We start from the raw sequence: 15,094 nt of genomic DNA, 5'->3' as shown, positions 1-15,094 counted from the left end.
TTTAAGCTGCTTTCCTCTTCTATACTGCACGGTATTTTGGCCATTAATGGAACACTGACGCCTAACGGCCATTCCCACTCCACTTGAAACAGTGTCCTTGCTTGCCCAGCATGTAGCATTTGAGTCAGGCAAAGCTTGTGATAGATAATGGTCACACCAGTTACCACTTCAGAAAGCCTAAGAAATACGGTTCTAAGTTTTAAGAATGTCTTATCTATTAAATCGGGGTTGGGTGAAGTTGTCCCATTTTACTGATAAGGAAAAAGCTATTAAGTAAAAGTAACTTCCACAGAACTAATTAAAAATTATTTCACCCAGGCCTGATTTATTTTTATATTGCACACTTCTGATTTTGCTTCCTGACAGCTTTTCCCTTTAATTCTGTTGGGTTTCAGGACAAATGGCCAACTTAAAACAAAAAAAATGGATAAGTGACAAATGAAAAAGTCATTTATCTTAATATTTGCTTTAAGACCTAAATTACAAGCATTTTAGTTCATTGCTTAGCGCACAGAGACTTTGGGGGGGGGGGATTCATGGAAGAATTGAAATCAGGTAAGCTGCATTATGGACTAGTAGGAAGTAGCAAATCATCTTCCGCGTGCCCCTTTCCGGCAAGTTTTCAGTGCTTTCTAAGGCTGCCACATGGGCTTTGAACCAAGAACTGCATTCAAATCCCTGCTCCAATTAAAGAACTGCGTGATCTTAGGCAATTTATTCAACCTAACAAGCCTGTTTCCTCACCTGTATTTATTGTACCTTCCTACTAAATACTAAAGGCTGTGAGGATTAAATGAGATACCCTTCTAGAAAGTGCCTGGCCTGCGGCAGTTACTCAGAAACATTAGTTCCCTTCCTTTTCTTTTCCTAATCAGAACCAAGGTCTCAGGGCTTAGCAAATTCAAAGAGAAGTTCACACAAAAGTCATGAGGGAAAAAATCCATTGCATTGTGTCACTTAATACATCAATGACATCCAAAATGTTTATTCACCATCTTCATTTAACACTACTTGCATGTACTTTGAGAAATATGGACATCACCAGATTAAAAATTTAAGATTGTCCTCTCAAGTAGATATAAGCATCAGAAGGCACAAGTGCCACAAATGCCAAGTTTAGCTTTTCTTCTTCACAAAACTAGTTGCATCTCCGTATGATGGAATTTCCCCATTACCTCTGACCTTTTTTTTCTTTCTTTCTTTCTTTCTTTCTTTCTTTCGGAAAGAAAAGACAAAATTTTCTTAAAAGATTAGAAAATGACGGGACATAGAAAGTGGGGGATTAATACTTTAAAAACAGGTTCCAAGTAGCTAGAATTCACATGTACTATTCATTTGCTCATGAAACTTAAGTAAAGGACAAATCAGACTTTTGTTTATTAAAAAAATACTTTACAGGGGAAAAAAAAAAACCTCTATGCATTCCATTGTCCTATTTTACAAAGAAATAGCTTAACAATTTAACACACTTAGACAGCTACAAAAAAGCACTGTGTTAAAAGGATTATTATTCACACAAATTTAGATTTAAGACTATTCATTAAAAACCTTTTTAAAACACTCGTTAATGTCAATAAACAAACTAAGGCCACACAACGCAAATAGTCCGCCAGGCAAATTATACATTTCATCTATATGCAAAGACCTCTTAGATAAATTAAAGCCACAGGAAAAAAAAAAAGTCTTAGCTGCCAATCAAAATGGAGTTTAGTCACAGAAAACACTATTACATGAAAATTTACAACGTGATAGAAGTAGTACATAAGTATTTCTTTAGAGAATTGAAAAGTGCTATATTAAGAGACAGTGGTCTCAACTACATGCACAAGTGGATCATAAAAAATTTATGAAGAAAATGGAAGGCCATAATATTTATGGAGATACTTGCTTTTAAAGCAACAAACTTTCAGGATGAGGATAGGTCCCTTATGTGCTAAAGAAAAACATTTGTCTTGTACATTTCCTCTACTTACTGCATGACCAATAAATACAGCTATTACTTGTTTAAAAAAAAACTTAGCAGAAATATGAATTTCTGCCATGTACTAGTGAAAGGCTCCTTTTTTTTAAACCTGTAGCAATGATAAAATAGATTAGAAAGACACAAACTCAATTATCCTAAAGGTATAAACGCAAATAAATTTTTAATGGCAAATACAGATGAAAATATAATGGGCTAATATTAATGACCAAGAATATATTCACTAAGGGTTTTCTTGAATCTTGGAGTCTCGTTTCTAAATTAGTTTTTATTCTAGACACTATTTATAGAGGGAAAGGCAATAAGCAAAAGTTTCTCCAGGCATTAAGTGTGAACTTTATGCCTATTAAGACTGATGCAAGATGGTGCAAGACATCTTTTCCTAAGGTTTGGTAAAGGATTTTATTTTACAAGCTCCATTTTCCCCTACAAGAGCTTGTAATATTAGTCAACTGATATTCCAACTGTCTCCAAGGGGAAAGGGCACCTTTCGAGTTTTTAATTAAAAGTAATAAAGTACCAGTGAAACAAATTCTAAGTACTGAATAAGCAAATTAAAAACAATTAAGCTTAGGAATTCATTTTTAAAGAGTTAAAACTTTGGAGGGGAAAACTAATATGTAGGTTTTTATTATTATTGCTTTATGAATTTGGGATACCTCTGAATCATACTCCTACTCCTAGCATATCTTGGTAATACAGAATGACTTCTGGGGCAGGGGGAAGACTTTTATCCTTATTTATGAATACCATAAAATCATTCTAGTGACTAAGTTAGGAATATTCATTTATTGGGTCCTTTCCATAAGCACATTTTTAAGATATCCCTCTGCTCCACAAAATACTCAAACTTACAGCCACATTCTGCAAGTAATCTCAAAGAGTTGGCACAACAGATAATATACCAAAAAGGAAGATCAGCTTAAATTTCAGTTACAACTTCACTGCCATCACTACTTTACAAATCAGAAGACGCCAGATTGCTCCATGCCTCACTCCACCAAACCAAATAATTTCAAGATTTAGAAAAGTTGCAATCATTTGTATCACTAAACTAGGATACAACTTTGAAAGCAGTAAGGAACTCAAAACTTGAGCTTTTATATTCATCAGTCTTTAAAGCATGCTATTAAATCTAATACTCACATAGGACATTCAGTTTCCAGATACATCACTAGCTAAATGTTTCTCTCTCCATTCTATTGCAATTCTAACATACAATGAATTTATTAGTACATGATTTTAAACATTTGTATACTCTTTTAATGTGTTTATATTGGAGGTGAGGGTAGAATGTTTTATAAAAGGAAAATGGGGATTTGCTTTTGATTGTAGGTCTTTGCAGATCCGCTGGTTCCTGAGTGATTATACACAGTGCTGGCTGTCAGGAGACAGTCTCCTTGTTTATTAGTAATGACCAGCTTAGATGACAGATGGCATCTGCTGGATGGCAAGTGGGAGATGGGGAAATCGGATCTTGGAAGACAAGAAAAATAAAAATAAAAAAAGTTTTTGCTTTAACAACCTTGTTCTTCATGATTATTTTAAAAAGCAAATGCCTGAGAAGAATTCTACTTTGCACAGCCTAGTAAAGCTCTATGAAATTCTTCTGGACAGAAAAACAAAAACAAGAAAACCCAAATCCACATACTTTTGTGATTAACCCCTCCCCCCTCCAAAATAACAAAAAACACCCTCAAAGGCAGGTCCCTTTAAAAACTAGTCTTGATAAACTAGAATTTACCCTAGAATTTATACCCAAGATTTTAAAACACCCCTGCAATAATCACATTACTTTTCATACCATTCTAATTACCTTATTTACAAAGATAACTAAAACCAACATCACTTCCAATTCATAAATGGTTTACATTGAAATGTTTCTCTATTTGTCTTCATCCTTTGTAACAGAGAATACATACATATACATATATATAAGGAATAATACAGATTCTAACTAATCACTGCAGTATTTGCTGATGGTTACTTTTCTATCGGTTTACACAGTGACCTCTATACTTTGCTAATATGCATTTAACTACACAACAATATTGCACAAAGTAATATTTATATAAGATTTAGCCTATTTCAGAATATTTTAGAGAAAATTCATATTTGATATTTCAAAAGATGCAGCTAAGTTTTCATGGTGACAGACATAAGAAAGCAGCATCTTTTTTTTGCCTATGTTAATGTAAATATTCCAAATCTCACCCTCCAGGAAAAAAAATCTCCAAATTGCACAATAACCAGGTAGATACAAGAATCTGGTCTTAGGTGTGGGGAATACTCTTCCTTTAATGAACAAAAGGCCTATTAACTAAGAGAAAGTGAAATGTGTATCATGTTAACATTCTAAAATAATAGAAAGTTAAGACTACACTAGCTATATGAACTGTGCCTGGAAAAAAAAATTTTTTTTTAAATACTCAGGCACTAAGCAATAGGTTACCTGAAACTCCAGGATGAAGTCTAGTGCCATATTCTTTATCAGATCACAGCAACACAGAGTAATAGTAAATAAACCCAAGTATTCACCAGTTAAAACTGTGAATTGAAGTGTCTCAACAGATCTTTATCATGAAAAGGTTGATGCCAAGTGACAAAAACAGTTTTTCCTAAGTTTCATGCACAAAATATGACAGTCTCATCAGAAAGATTGATATCATTCTCTAAGTCTGATACTCGTGATCAATTTAGGAAGCAAAAGTATCCACACAAAGTGTGAGGATGCTAGGTAGCAGAATGATGGAGTATCATGTCAACATTATCTCTCTTACCCAATTATCTTCCATAGTTACCATGTATTCTAGAAGAGATTAATGAACCATGGACAATGAATGACCAAGGACTATTCATCTTTAGATATTTTTAATTGAAATATCCACTGGGCTTTAAATAACAGATACAAAAAAAGACAGTTTGGATCAGAAAGTGCTGTGCTTTCTCTTTTGTTAAGAAACCAGAGAGCCACTGAATTTTCCTTAGAAACTGTTCTTTGTGGTTGGAACTTACTCGCCCGAGTACAAGATGCAAGAACTCTTCCCTGCAACCTATGCCATTTTTACTGTAGAAACTGAATCGGTGCCGTAAAGACACAAGTACCAAAGCATAAATCTGATCTTCTACCATAAAAACAGCAAATATGGCAAGAGACAAGGCAAGATAAAATTAAGGGAAGTGAATAATTTACCAAATAAGAATCTGTTACTCCAGAGAATTCTCAGTTTGATTTGAAGAAGAGATTGAATTGTTACCTCACACCTTAAAACAGAAAGTAGCAGCAGACCCACTATTACATACTGTACTAACGGGATAAGATACAACTCTTAACTTTGCATAATCTGTGTAAAAAAGATATGCTTGACATTTGTGGAATGTCATTTCTCTTTATAGAATTATAGGCAAGATTTCTCCAATAAAACTTAACTTAAGCCAGTTATAAAACTATAACTTCACATCAAAATTTAAAAAAGTTAAAAAATGTGTTTGAATATGTACATATCACACAGGAGTGCTCGAATGTTCCTGTAGATTGTGTTGCTGGTCAGAGTCCAGTCTACTTTCCACCTTTAAAACTGGAATAGGCTGAGTCATCTGATCTTGCTGTAGATTAAGTTCCGATGAAGGGAAGGACGATGAAGCAGTTGTCAAAAGCTGCATCTCTCTGCATGTTTCTTCAGATTCAGTTTTTACCCTCACACACTGCGAGTCAACTTCTAATTCTCGCTTTCCAGTTAAATCACAGTCCATGGTAGAACTGCTTTCTGTGTTTTGAGTGGCTTCCACAACAGGGTGGTACTGTTTAAGCCTTATATGCCAAGCTAAGCTGCACACTGCTGACACTGTTTTGAACTGATGAATGACATTTCTAGGGATGAAGTAAATATCATTGTCACACAGCTGAATTCTAGCATAACGAATGCCTTCTCGCCTCATTTGGTTTAGTTTAGCTTCATCCACCCACTGCACACACTGCAAAGAAAAGAAAAGTGGCATGACACTTTAAAATATGTAATAATTTAGTCAAATAAAATATCAGAATTAACACTGGAAAACAGTAGTAAGGCCAAATTAAAGCCAAGCAATACTAAATAATAGACAACTTTCTAAAATTTCCTGTAATGTTTGGGAAACACTTTTACTCGTATTTACTACTCTCTAGTAACAAAGTACAGGTTAAAGTCAGGATGGCCTAAGGAATCATTTAAACAACTATTTCAAAATGCAGTTAGGTACCGCTAATGGATTCTCTGCCACACAGAAGAGCAACATTTATCTGCTCCTGTGTCTTTCAACCTCCTGTGCGCAGGTGAAGGCACACAGTGCAATGGGGTTGTCAGCTGAGACTGCTTGCAGCCAGTACTGAGCAGCCTAGACCCTCTGACCATCTGGGCCCGCCTGGCATCCCGAAGATTAAAGGGATCTCAAGCATTCTGCTTGGGAAGCTCTGTTTTAATGATTTCAACACGCTCCACACACAGCTTTTAATAGTAATAAAATTAAATTTACCATCCCATGCATCCAACTATAAGATCAAATGCAAAATAAAATGGGTAACAGGCACTTATTTCTATTATCTCACTCGGAAAGATAATAAAAAAGCAAGAGTTTTACCTGGGAAACCGGAGGTTCATGAAGGTCTAACTGAAGTCTCTGTACAACATCAGTAAAATCCTCAGCATGAAAACAAATCACATCTTTGGTTATGCGAGGTTGGTCACTCCTAAGATTAACAAAATCAAATTTTAGAAAATGATGACAACTTTCAGTTCTCCTATTCCTGGAACTGCTACTACTAGCCTAGAAATAGACCCACAGCTCCTACAAACAGAGTGTGTATCTGCTTCTTTAATCAAGATTTAAAAAATAAATAAAACACCAATAAAGCTGTTTTAAAAAATGAAAATTAGATTAGTTGTTACAAAATCAAAATAACAATGACTAAAAACAGTTTCATTCTAAACTAGTTCCATCTGCATCCTCTCACCACTCTGCCCACCATTTCCAGGCCACCCTGTAATGTCATCATCAGGATGGAACGAAGTGGAGAGAAAACGTATCAGCCACATGAGTATCATGCCTTCAGTTTCCGAAGTAGAGAGGGAAAAAGAGCTGAATGATGTACCTGAAATACGTACTGTCGAGCTGTGACTGAACTATCCTTCTAAAAAAGGTCAGATCAAACTCTATTCTAATACTGAAGGCCCTGAAGTTATAAATATGAAAAACAAAACAGTTTTTAAATAAGCTAAATTCTATGCTCTGAGCTTCAGGTTCCAACTGAATGTTAAAGGGTGCAGCCACTATGGAAAATAGTATAGCAGTTCCTCCAAATATTAACAGTAGAATTATCAAATCATCTAGCAATTCTACTTCTGGGTGTATAGCCAAAAGACTGAAAGCAGAGACATGAAGAGATATTTGTTCATAGCAACCAAAAGGTGGAAGCAACCCAAGCGTCCACTGATGAATGAATGCAGATAAACAAAATGTGCCATATACATATAATGGAATACTATTCAGCCTTAAAAAGGAAGGAAATTATAACACATGGTACAATATAGATGATCCCAGAGGATATTATGCTAACAAAAATAAGCCAGTCCCCAAAAAACTACTGTATGATTCTACTTATGTGAAGTATTTAAAGTAGTCAAATTCACAGAAACAGAAAGTAAAATGAAGGTTACCAGGAGCTGGGGAGAGAGGAGAAAGGGAGTTATTGTTTAATGGGTATATAGTTACATGTTTGCAAGACAAAAAAGTTCTCTAAATCTGCTTCACAACAAATGTAAATATACTTAACACCTCTGAAATGTAAACTTAAAAAAATGGCTCCGATCTTTCATTTTCATTTTATGTTATATGTATTTTACCACAATTTCTAAGAAAGTTATCTCCCAACCTTTTAAATTGAGTCCACATTTTCTCAGACAACATTAACCAACCTTGCAGTTGAGTTCCCTTAACTTACCATTCACCAAACTGTACAGCTTTCAAAACCCCAACAGCAGCCGTACTCTGCCAGTCAAACCCCTGACCTACATGGTCAGCATGAGCTCTTGTCCTGTCTTCAAAGAGGACTTCACGGGGTTCACTGGTCCGAGGTAGGTACTGGAGATTTTTAATTTCATTCATTGATCTGGAGTTGATTTGGTTGTGAAGTAAAGGGGGGGAAAGTATTAACAGCAATAAGGTGAAAAAGCCTGCTAAAATATCAAATTTTTAATAAGACCAGGACTAATAAGGATTCAATGATTTTGATCATAAGCATTTAACATACTATATTGTCGTGTTTTATATGATTACCTTCTTCCCTCAGGATGTTATGATAATATAGAAGCTGTGTCTTTGATTTGGCTCGTGTAGTGTTGGAATATATAAAATTTAGGTTTCTAGCAACATAGAACACAATTCAAAGTTCAAGGCTGTATGTTTCTTTACCCTGAGTCATCTTAACTCTCAAAACGTTCTACTCGACTGGATTCAAGATGGCAAACTGAGCATGAGCACGATTTCCTTCTACATTAAAATGAAAGTAAAAGGCTTCAAACTACTACGGCAGGGGTAAGGGAGAGGAGATGCATGAATGGATAGGAGTACAGATGAAACAGACCTGGCTATGAACTGGTAACTGTTGATACTGAATACATGAGAATTCATTATATTATCTCTGCTTTTTTATGTGCTAAAAAATTTCTAAATATAATAATATAAAGGTGATAGTAAAGGAATGAATAAGAACCAACAAAGGAAATCAATTAGTTAATGAACAATATCAACAAATTTCTGGAAGATAGAAAATGATTACAAGTGTCTTAGACTAATAAAACTGAGCAGAGAAAGTCACAGGCCTAGAATACACATGAAAGGAATGGCAACTAAAAAGGCACCTGGCCTGCCCAAAAGACCTTAGAGAAGCCTAAGAGGCAAGGGGGTGGGGGGAGAGAAAGAAAAAAGGCCAGGTATAATGATGACAATAGATAGAAACGAGGTAAGGCTGAAAAATGGGGAATTAAAGTGAAATTCTGCAAATAAACCAGTCATCTGCCACCCCTGTGGGTAAAATGAGGTCAGGCACCTACCCCCTTGGAAAAGACTATGACTGACCCCCCAGTATCCATCTCTCAGATTTATTTCCCTGACAAACCTCTGATTCTCATTAGGTATCTGCTCCTACCCTGTAAAGGACCTCATTTACAAGCTTCAGAGCTAGATCCTGATGAATCCTGACAAATTATGGTAAGTGCATTCCCCTTGCTGGTGACTGATTTAAAAATGGGCATGAACTGATTCTGGACAGCAGTTAAGACAGGAAATCTGCTAAGGAGACTTTTGGGAAGTTTCCAAGCCCCTGAAAGAGAAGTAAAAGAAAAGATACTTTTTTCTTCTATTGCGTATAACCAGATCTATATGTGATGCCTAGAACAGTAAAAGTCATCCAGCAACCATAAAGAAAGCCATTGTGAGTACAAAGCCCAGGCAGAGAGAATGACAGAGCACACAAAAGGAAAAGACCTGACTCCTTGATGAATGTACTGAGTCACTGACTATATATATATATATATACACACACACATATATAGTGCCCAGAGCCAAGCTTCTGGACTTGATACATGGGATAACATTTTATTTTACGAACCAGTTTGAATCAAGATTTTTGTTGCTCGTAGCCAAAAGCATCCTGATAAACTTTCAACAAAACAACAACAACAAAAACCCCTTCGTGTTCTTCTCTAAAGACACTGAACTTACCATATTAATAGAACTAATGTAATCCTCTGGCATGTGGACATATTCTTTAATGTCCAGTTCTATGCCTATTAACTCTACAATGAAACCTACCTAGTGACAAGCCTCACTAAAATATAAATAGAACACACAGTAAGCCCAAAGCTTTATTTCTAAGTACGAATACGTCAACCACAAATCACCAACTATGCGAAGATAGCCTGTAGCAGACTGACAAAGACCAAAATAAACAATGCTATAATGTAAGAATTCAAAAGAAAGGTTAAAAGACAAAAATCAAGTGAATGCACCAAAATCAAAATCAAAAAAACAGGAAATATGAGGATAATCAAAATGAGAGATCTATTACTCAACGAACAGTAGTTTCAGAAAGAAATAACAGAGAAAATGAAGAGATTACCAAAGCAGTTAAGCAAGAAAAATTCCCAGAAATAAAAGGAGACATGAATCTTTCAAATTTAAGGGACCTACCAAACAACAAAAAGGATTAAATATAAGAATAAGAATGAAAGACCCAAATACGTCACTGTGAAATTAAGCTTTCAGAGAGGAAAAGAAAGATTACCTACAAAAAACCCCCAAAATTACACCGGCATTAAGACTTCTCATAAACAATATTACATACCAGAAGACAAAATGTTTTAAGGGAAAATGCATCCTCTGGAATCCAGCTAAACTATCAATTCTATTTAATGAGAGAAAAAATTTTTCACACATAGAATGATTCAGAATACCTTCCTTTTGTTAGAATATTACTTGAGAATGTGTTAAAGTAAGAGAAGGAAATAAGCCTAGGAAGACAACACTATAGGTTAATGTAGAAATGCATTAAGTGGGAAGTCCTAGGTTATTAACTGTGAAGTAAGCTTTTCACATTGAAGAGAACACAGAGCTCCAAAAGACTTCCAGGTTAAAAAAAAAAAATGATGTATTAGAGTAGACAGTATGACTAAAGTTCTGGATTCTTGAGAATACATACAACGAAAGCACAGAATCCAACGTAACTATCAATATTCTCAAAAAAAAAAAAAAAAGACTAATTAAAAAAGCCCAAGTCATAGTCATAGTAGAAAGTATGATTCTAGAAGAAAGAAATGTATTTGGAGCAAAAAAGAGAATACAAAATATTAGAGATATGGTCAAGAAAAGTATATGTCCCCCTTCAAAAGAGGGGTAAATCAGAACCACAGGAAAACAGAACAATTTTCTTAAAAAAACCGCACAATCCAAACATGAAACTAATTAAAATGTACATGATTTTCAGTATCTAGGTGAAATACTGGAAAGAAAGATCCTTTTGTATATTATCCCTTTGAACATTAACATAACATTGGAACTTTAGAATACAAATTTTTAACCTACTAATTAGGTTTGCAGTAAACTTACCTTCCCATAATGTTATAAATGCCATTTACTGACTTTCAAATTGTAGAATACACCTACTGACAAAGCATATAAAACCTAATTATGGTTTTAAAGAATATGAATTAACCTCAACAATGTATAAGGACAGCAGGCAAAGAGCTGAAAGGAAGGAGGGCAAAGGAAGGGTAATTTAACTGTTTGGAGAACAGGAAGGAGTCCCTACCATCATACCAAGAAACTGACAAGTTTCCTGCCACAGTCTTAAAACAAAAGGCATTAAAAACAGAAATGGTCTTTTGTCTCCGGTAAAAAGGTGTTTGCCTCTGGGAAAGGTGGCCAGGACTTTTCATTACAAACCTCACTGTGCCATTTGATTTTTTAAAACCCTGTGCTTTATGTATTTAACTTTAACGTCCATAAATTCAAAGATCATTTTCATTTTTTAAAACCCTGTGCTTTATGTATTTAACTTTGAAGTCCATAAATTCAAAGATCATCTTCATTAGCAGTGCCCTTGATAACTAGATAGCTTCTCACATTGATTCCACCATTTTCAGCAATAAAGAGTTCTCATTAACACAAAAAGATGACATGCGTGTTTAAGTTCTGATTTATTCATTCTAATTCAAAGTGCTTTTGAATGCCTTATTCAAGAATATTTAACCCCAATAAAAATAAAATTTGATAGTCCCTCAGATTAGTGAATAAAAAATAAATTATTAAGTAAATGATGTTGGTACAGCTGCCTAACTACTTGGAAAAAAAGATGAATGTCTCCCTCTGTCCTGAAATCAATACCAGGTAAGTAAAACATGTAAATAATGAAATCACAAAAGTACCAGGAGAAGATGTAGATGAATATTTTGTAATACTCAGTGAGAGAAGGAGTTTCTAAGTCGGCCACTAGGAGAGAAACCTCAGAGGAATATAGATCAGTGTGTAAAGAAAAATAAACTGGGGGGAGAAGGGGGACCAAACTCAAAACTGTGAGTAAAGAAAAAACTGAAGCTAAAAGAAAAAAAATGAGCAGGAAAATTTGCAACATAAAAAAAAGTTAGTAGTCATTAAAAAAGAGAATTTAAATGAAAAACAGATCAGTAAACAAATGGGTAAAATGAAAGGGGAATCACAAAAGAAGAAATACAAATCCCTCAAAGAAAAACTAATTAAAATGAAACATCTCTGTTCAATCAGATCAACAAAGTTTAAAGAAAAATGTTAATGGAGGGTATGGGGAAAAGGGTACTGTCCTACTATTTGCGTGGGAGTATAAATTGGTACACTTCTGGACCAACTTAGAAATGTGTATATACTCTGCACCTTTAAAATTTGTACCAAGAAAATAAACATGCATCTGCACAAAGATATATATATCCACCTACGTACCAACCAGCCAGCCAGCTACCCACAATCAGTGATGTGTTATACATTCCTAACAACCGGCTTCAGGGAAAGATAGCTGATTATAGCTGATTTGCTTATTCCTGTGGTATAAATACTCCTAACATGGCCAATTTCAAGCAACTAATGTGACCTCATTCAATGTGGAATTGGGAGGCTAATAATGGCCCTGTGAGCCTGGCTCCAGCGTAGCACTGTCAAAGTCCTGTTTACATTGAAAAATTGGAAGCAATTTACACTAAAAAAGAATTGGTTAAGTAAATCTTGATACAACCATTCAGTGAGAACACAGTAATTTAAAAATGGTGATATAGCTGCATCTTAATATAACACATAACTTATGGGGTTAAAAAAAAAAAAAACCCAAGTGTTAAGTAAACATCATGTAAAGAATGAGTTCATTTGTGTACAAAGTTTAGGAGTATAATACGGACTGAAATTTGAAAGGTGAATATGCCTAAGTAGGTGGGATTATGGGTATTTTCTGCCTTTTTATTTTTTTTCTATTATCTGAGTTTTCTAAAAGTTTGTAACAATCAGGAAACAAACAATGGTCATTTCCTTTTTGGAAAAATTATAGAACAAAAAAAAAGTATACGGTACTTAAGAATTTAGGATTTCCCGACTCACCATCATGATACACAAAAACTGCCGTGGTCTAAGCAACACGCAGAAGTAGTTTCCTGCCAGGTTCCACCATGCCACCACTTTGCATTCATATATATTTTTTACAAAGTATTTTCATTCAGTATCTCAAGTACCTAAGGTTATTCCATACTTAGCTTTAACATCATTCCCTGTAAGCTTTAAGGTAAAGTCTAGACTAGTCCATTAAAACTCACTTCTGGGGGCGTCTGGGTAGCTCAGTCGGTTAAGCTAAAAGGGTCCGTGGACTGAGCCCCACGGTAGGGCTCCCTGCTCAGCAGGGAGTTTGTTTCTCACTCTCCCTCTGCCCTCCCCCTGCTCTCTCTTGCTCTCTCTCTCTAATAAATAAATAAAATCTTTTAAAAATAAATAAATAAACAAACTCACTCCTGGATATTTATTTGGGGTTATTTCCATAGTCTAAGGAAATATAAATTATTTTCACTCTTATTAAAATGAGATATTTTTCATAGTACTAGAATAAATTAATCTACATTGTTTTAAGTGTCTGTAACACAAAATATGTTAGCCCCATATGAATTACTATAGGAGATATACATTACTGGTTTCATTCAGCAAACACTACTGATCACCTGTCTATGGGTCATGGAGACTGAGAAGAATAAAACACAATCACTGTCCTCAGAACTCAAAATTTAGTAAAAAAACAAAAAACATGTAAACTGATCATTAATGAACAGAATGATGTGTAAACACAGAGAAGGGAACAATTAATTGTCTATGGGAACAAAGTAAAGCTTCACAAAGGAAGTAACATCCAAGTTTAGTTTTGAAAATTTATTTAGAGTTTGTCAGGGAGAGAGGAAGATGGCGGGGGGATGCCATTCTAAGTAAAAAGAACAGTGCAAAAGTACAGAGCTGTGAAAGACCACAGTTTGAAAACCGAACTCTGCATGGCTGGAACAGACTAGAAACAGATCCAGCTAGAAGTACTGATGGGGCCAGATTATGAAAGATCCTTATAGCCACACAAAGGAGTTTGAACTTTTATCTTGCAGGCAGTTAGGACCCAGGTTTTAAGAAAATAGAAAAAAATTAAATTTGCTTTTTTAGAAGGATGCCTCACTCTGATGACTATGCAATGAGTAAACTGGACTGAGAAACTGACCACTGAAGATTTACTTAAGATAGCTTTTCAAATAATCTAGACAAATAGTTTTCAAACGGTGCCCAGGTCTCAATCACTTTTATAAGCAACCAAACTTTTAAAAAATGCTTTTCCTTATTTGGGAAAAATAAATGTTTACCGTCGTCTTTTGAAGGGTGACTTTGGCATATCTGCTGTAGGGATCATCTGCTCTCCCGGCCTTACCCACATGATCGGCCCATCATCACTCTGGGACCTACACTGGAGTCGGAGGCTGGAAAGCGTACCCCAGGGCAAAGTCATCTAGAAGTCAGATGAATTAGTCACATTAAAAAAAAATTTTTTTTTACTATTTACAAGTTAACTCTCTACTACCCCAAACCAAAAGAAAGCTCTAGAGCTGGAAGTTTACTTTGTATATGTATATGAAGAAATAAATGCTATATTAGATAATTTATATGTAAAATTCTGAACCAATAATTTCCTAAACATTTCTATTCAAAACATTGGATAAAATTTAATTTTAATAGACAAGATTAATTTAATATTAATACTTTTTAATAGAAAGTGTCCACTAAAGTAATGATCAGAACTCTAATAATTGGCATTAACACTCACTTTCAGAAATGGTGATTCTTCTAACATATCAAGGAACTCTGGGAAATAATCACCAACTTCTTCATCTACTGCTCCAACAAGACTTATCTGCCGCATGGGACCTGCTCGGTAGGTGCCACAGCAGTATGTCCTGTTGACCTGAGATAAAACGAAAGAGGGGGGAGAAAGGACTGAAGTACACTGTAATATAATTAAAGAATTAGAATATTGTTTCCATTGTT

The 15,094-nt window shown here is 35.0% G+C and overlaps 1 protein-coding gene across 1 annotated transcript in view; it reads right to left on the bottom strand.

The window, feature by feature from the left end:
* Window positions 1-969: 969 nt before the first annotated feature.
* Window positions 970-15,094, bottom strand: part of RSBN1 (round spermatid basic protein 1) — a 45,841-nt gene continuing 31,716 nt past the window's right edge. The window contains exons 3-7 of the mRNA XM_008697781.2: window positions 14,874-15,011; window positions 14,416-14,558; window positions 7,959-8,126; window positions 6,599-6,707; window positions 970-5,956 (exon numbers count right to left, since the gene is read on the bottom strand). Coding sequence (XP_008696003.2) covers window positions 5,486-5,956; window positions 6,599-6,707; window positions 7,959-8,126; window positions 14,416-14,558; window positions 14,874-15,011 — 1,029 coding nt within the window. The 3' untranslated portion in view covers window positions 970-5,485. The remainder of the gene's footprint in view (window positions 5,957-6,598; window positions 6,708-7,958; window positions 8,127-14,415; window positions 14,559-14,873; window positions 15,012-15,094) is intronic.

The sequence above is a fragment of the Ursus maritimus genome, unplaced genomic scaffold (genome assembly GCF_017311325.1).
Source record: "Ursus maritimus isolate PB19 unplaced genomic scaffold, ASM1731132v1 scaffold_12, whole genome shotgun sequence".
Taxonomy (NCBI): domain Eukaryota; kingdom Metazoa; phylum Chordata; class Mammalia; order Carnivora; family Ursidae; genus Ursus; species Ursus maritimus.
Note: the sequence above shows the minus strand (reverse complement) of the source record. Positions and strands in the feature narration are given on the sequence as shown.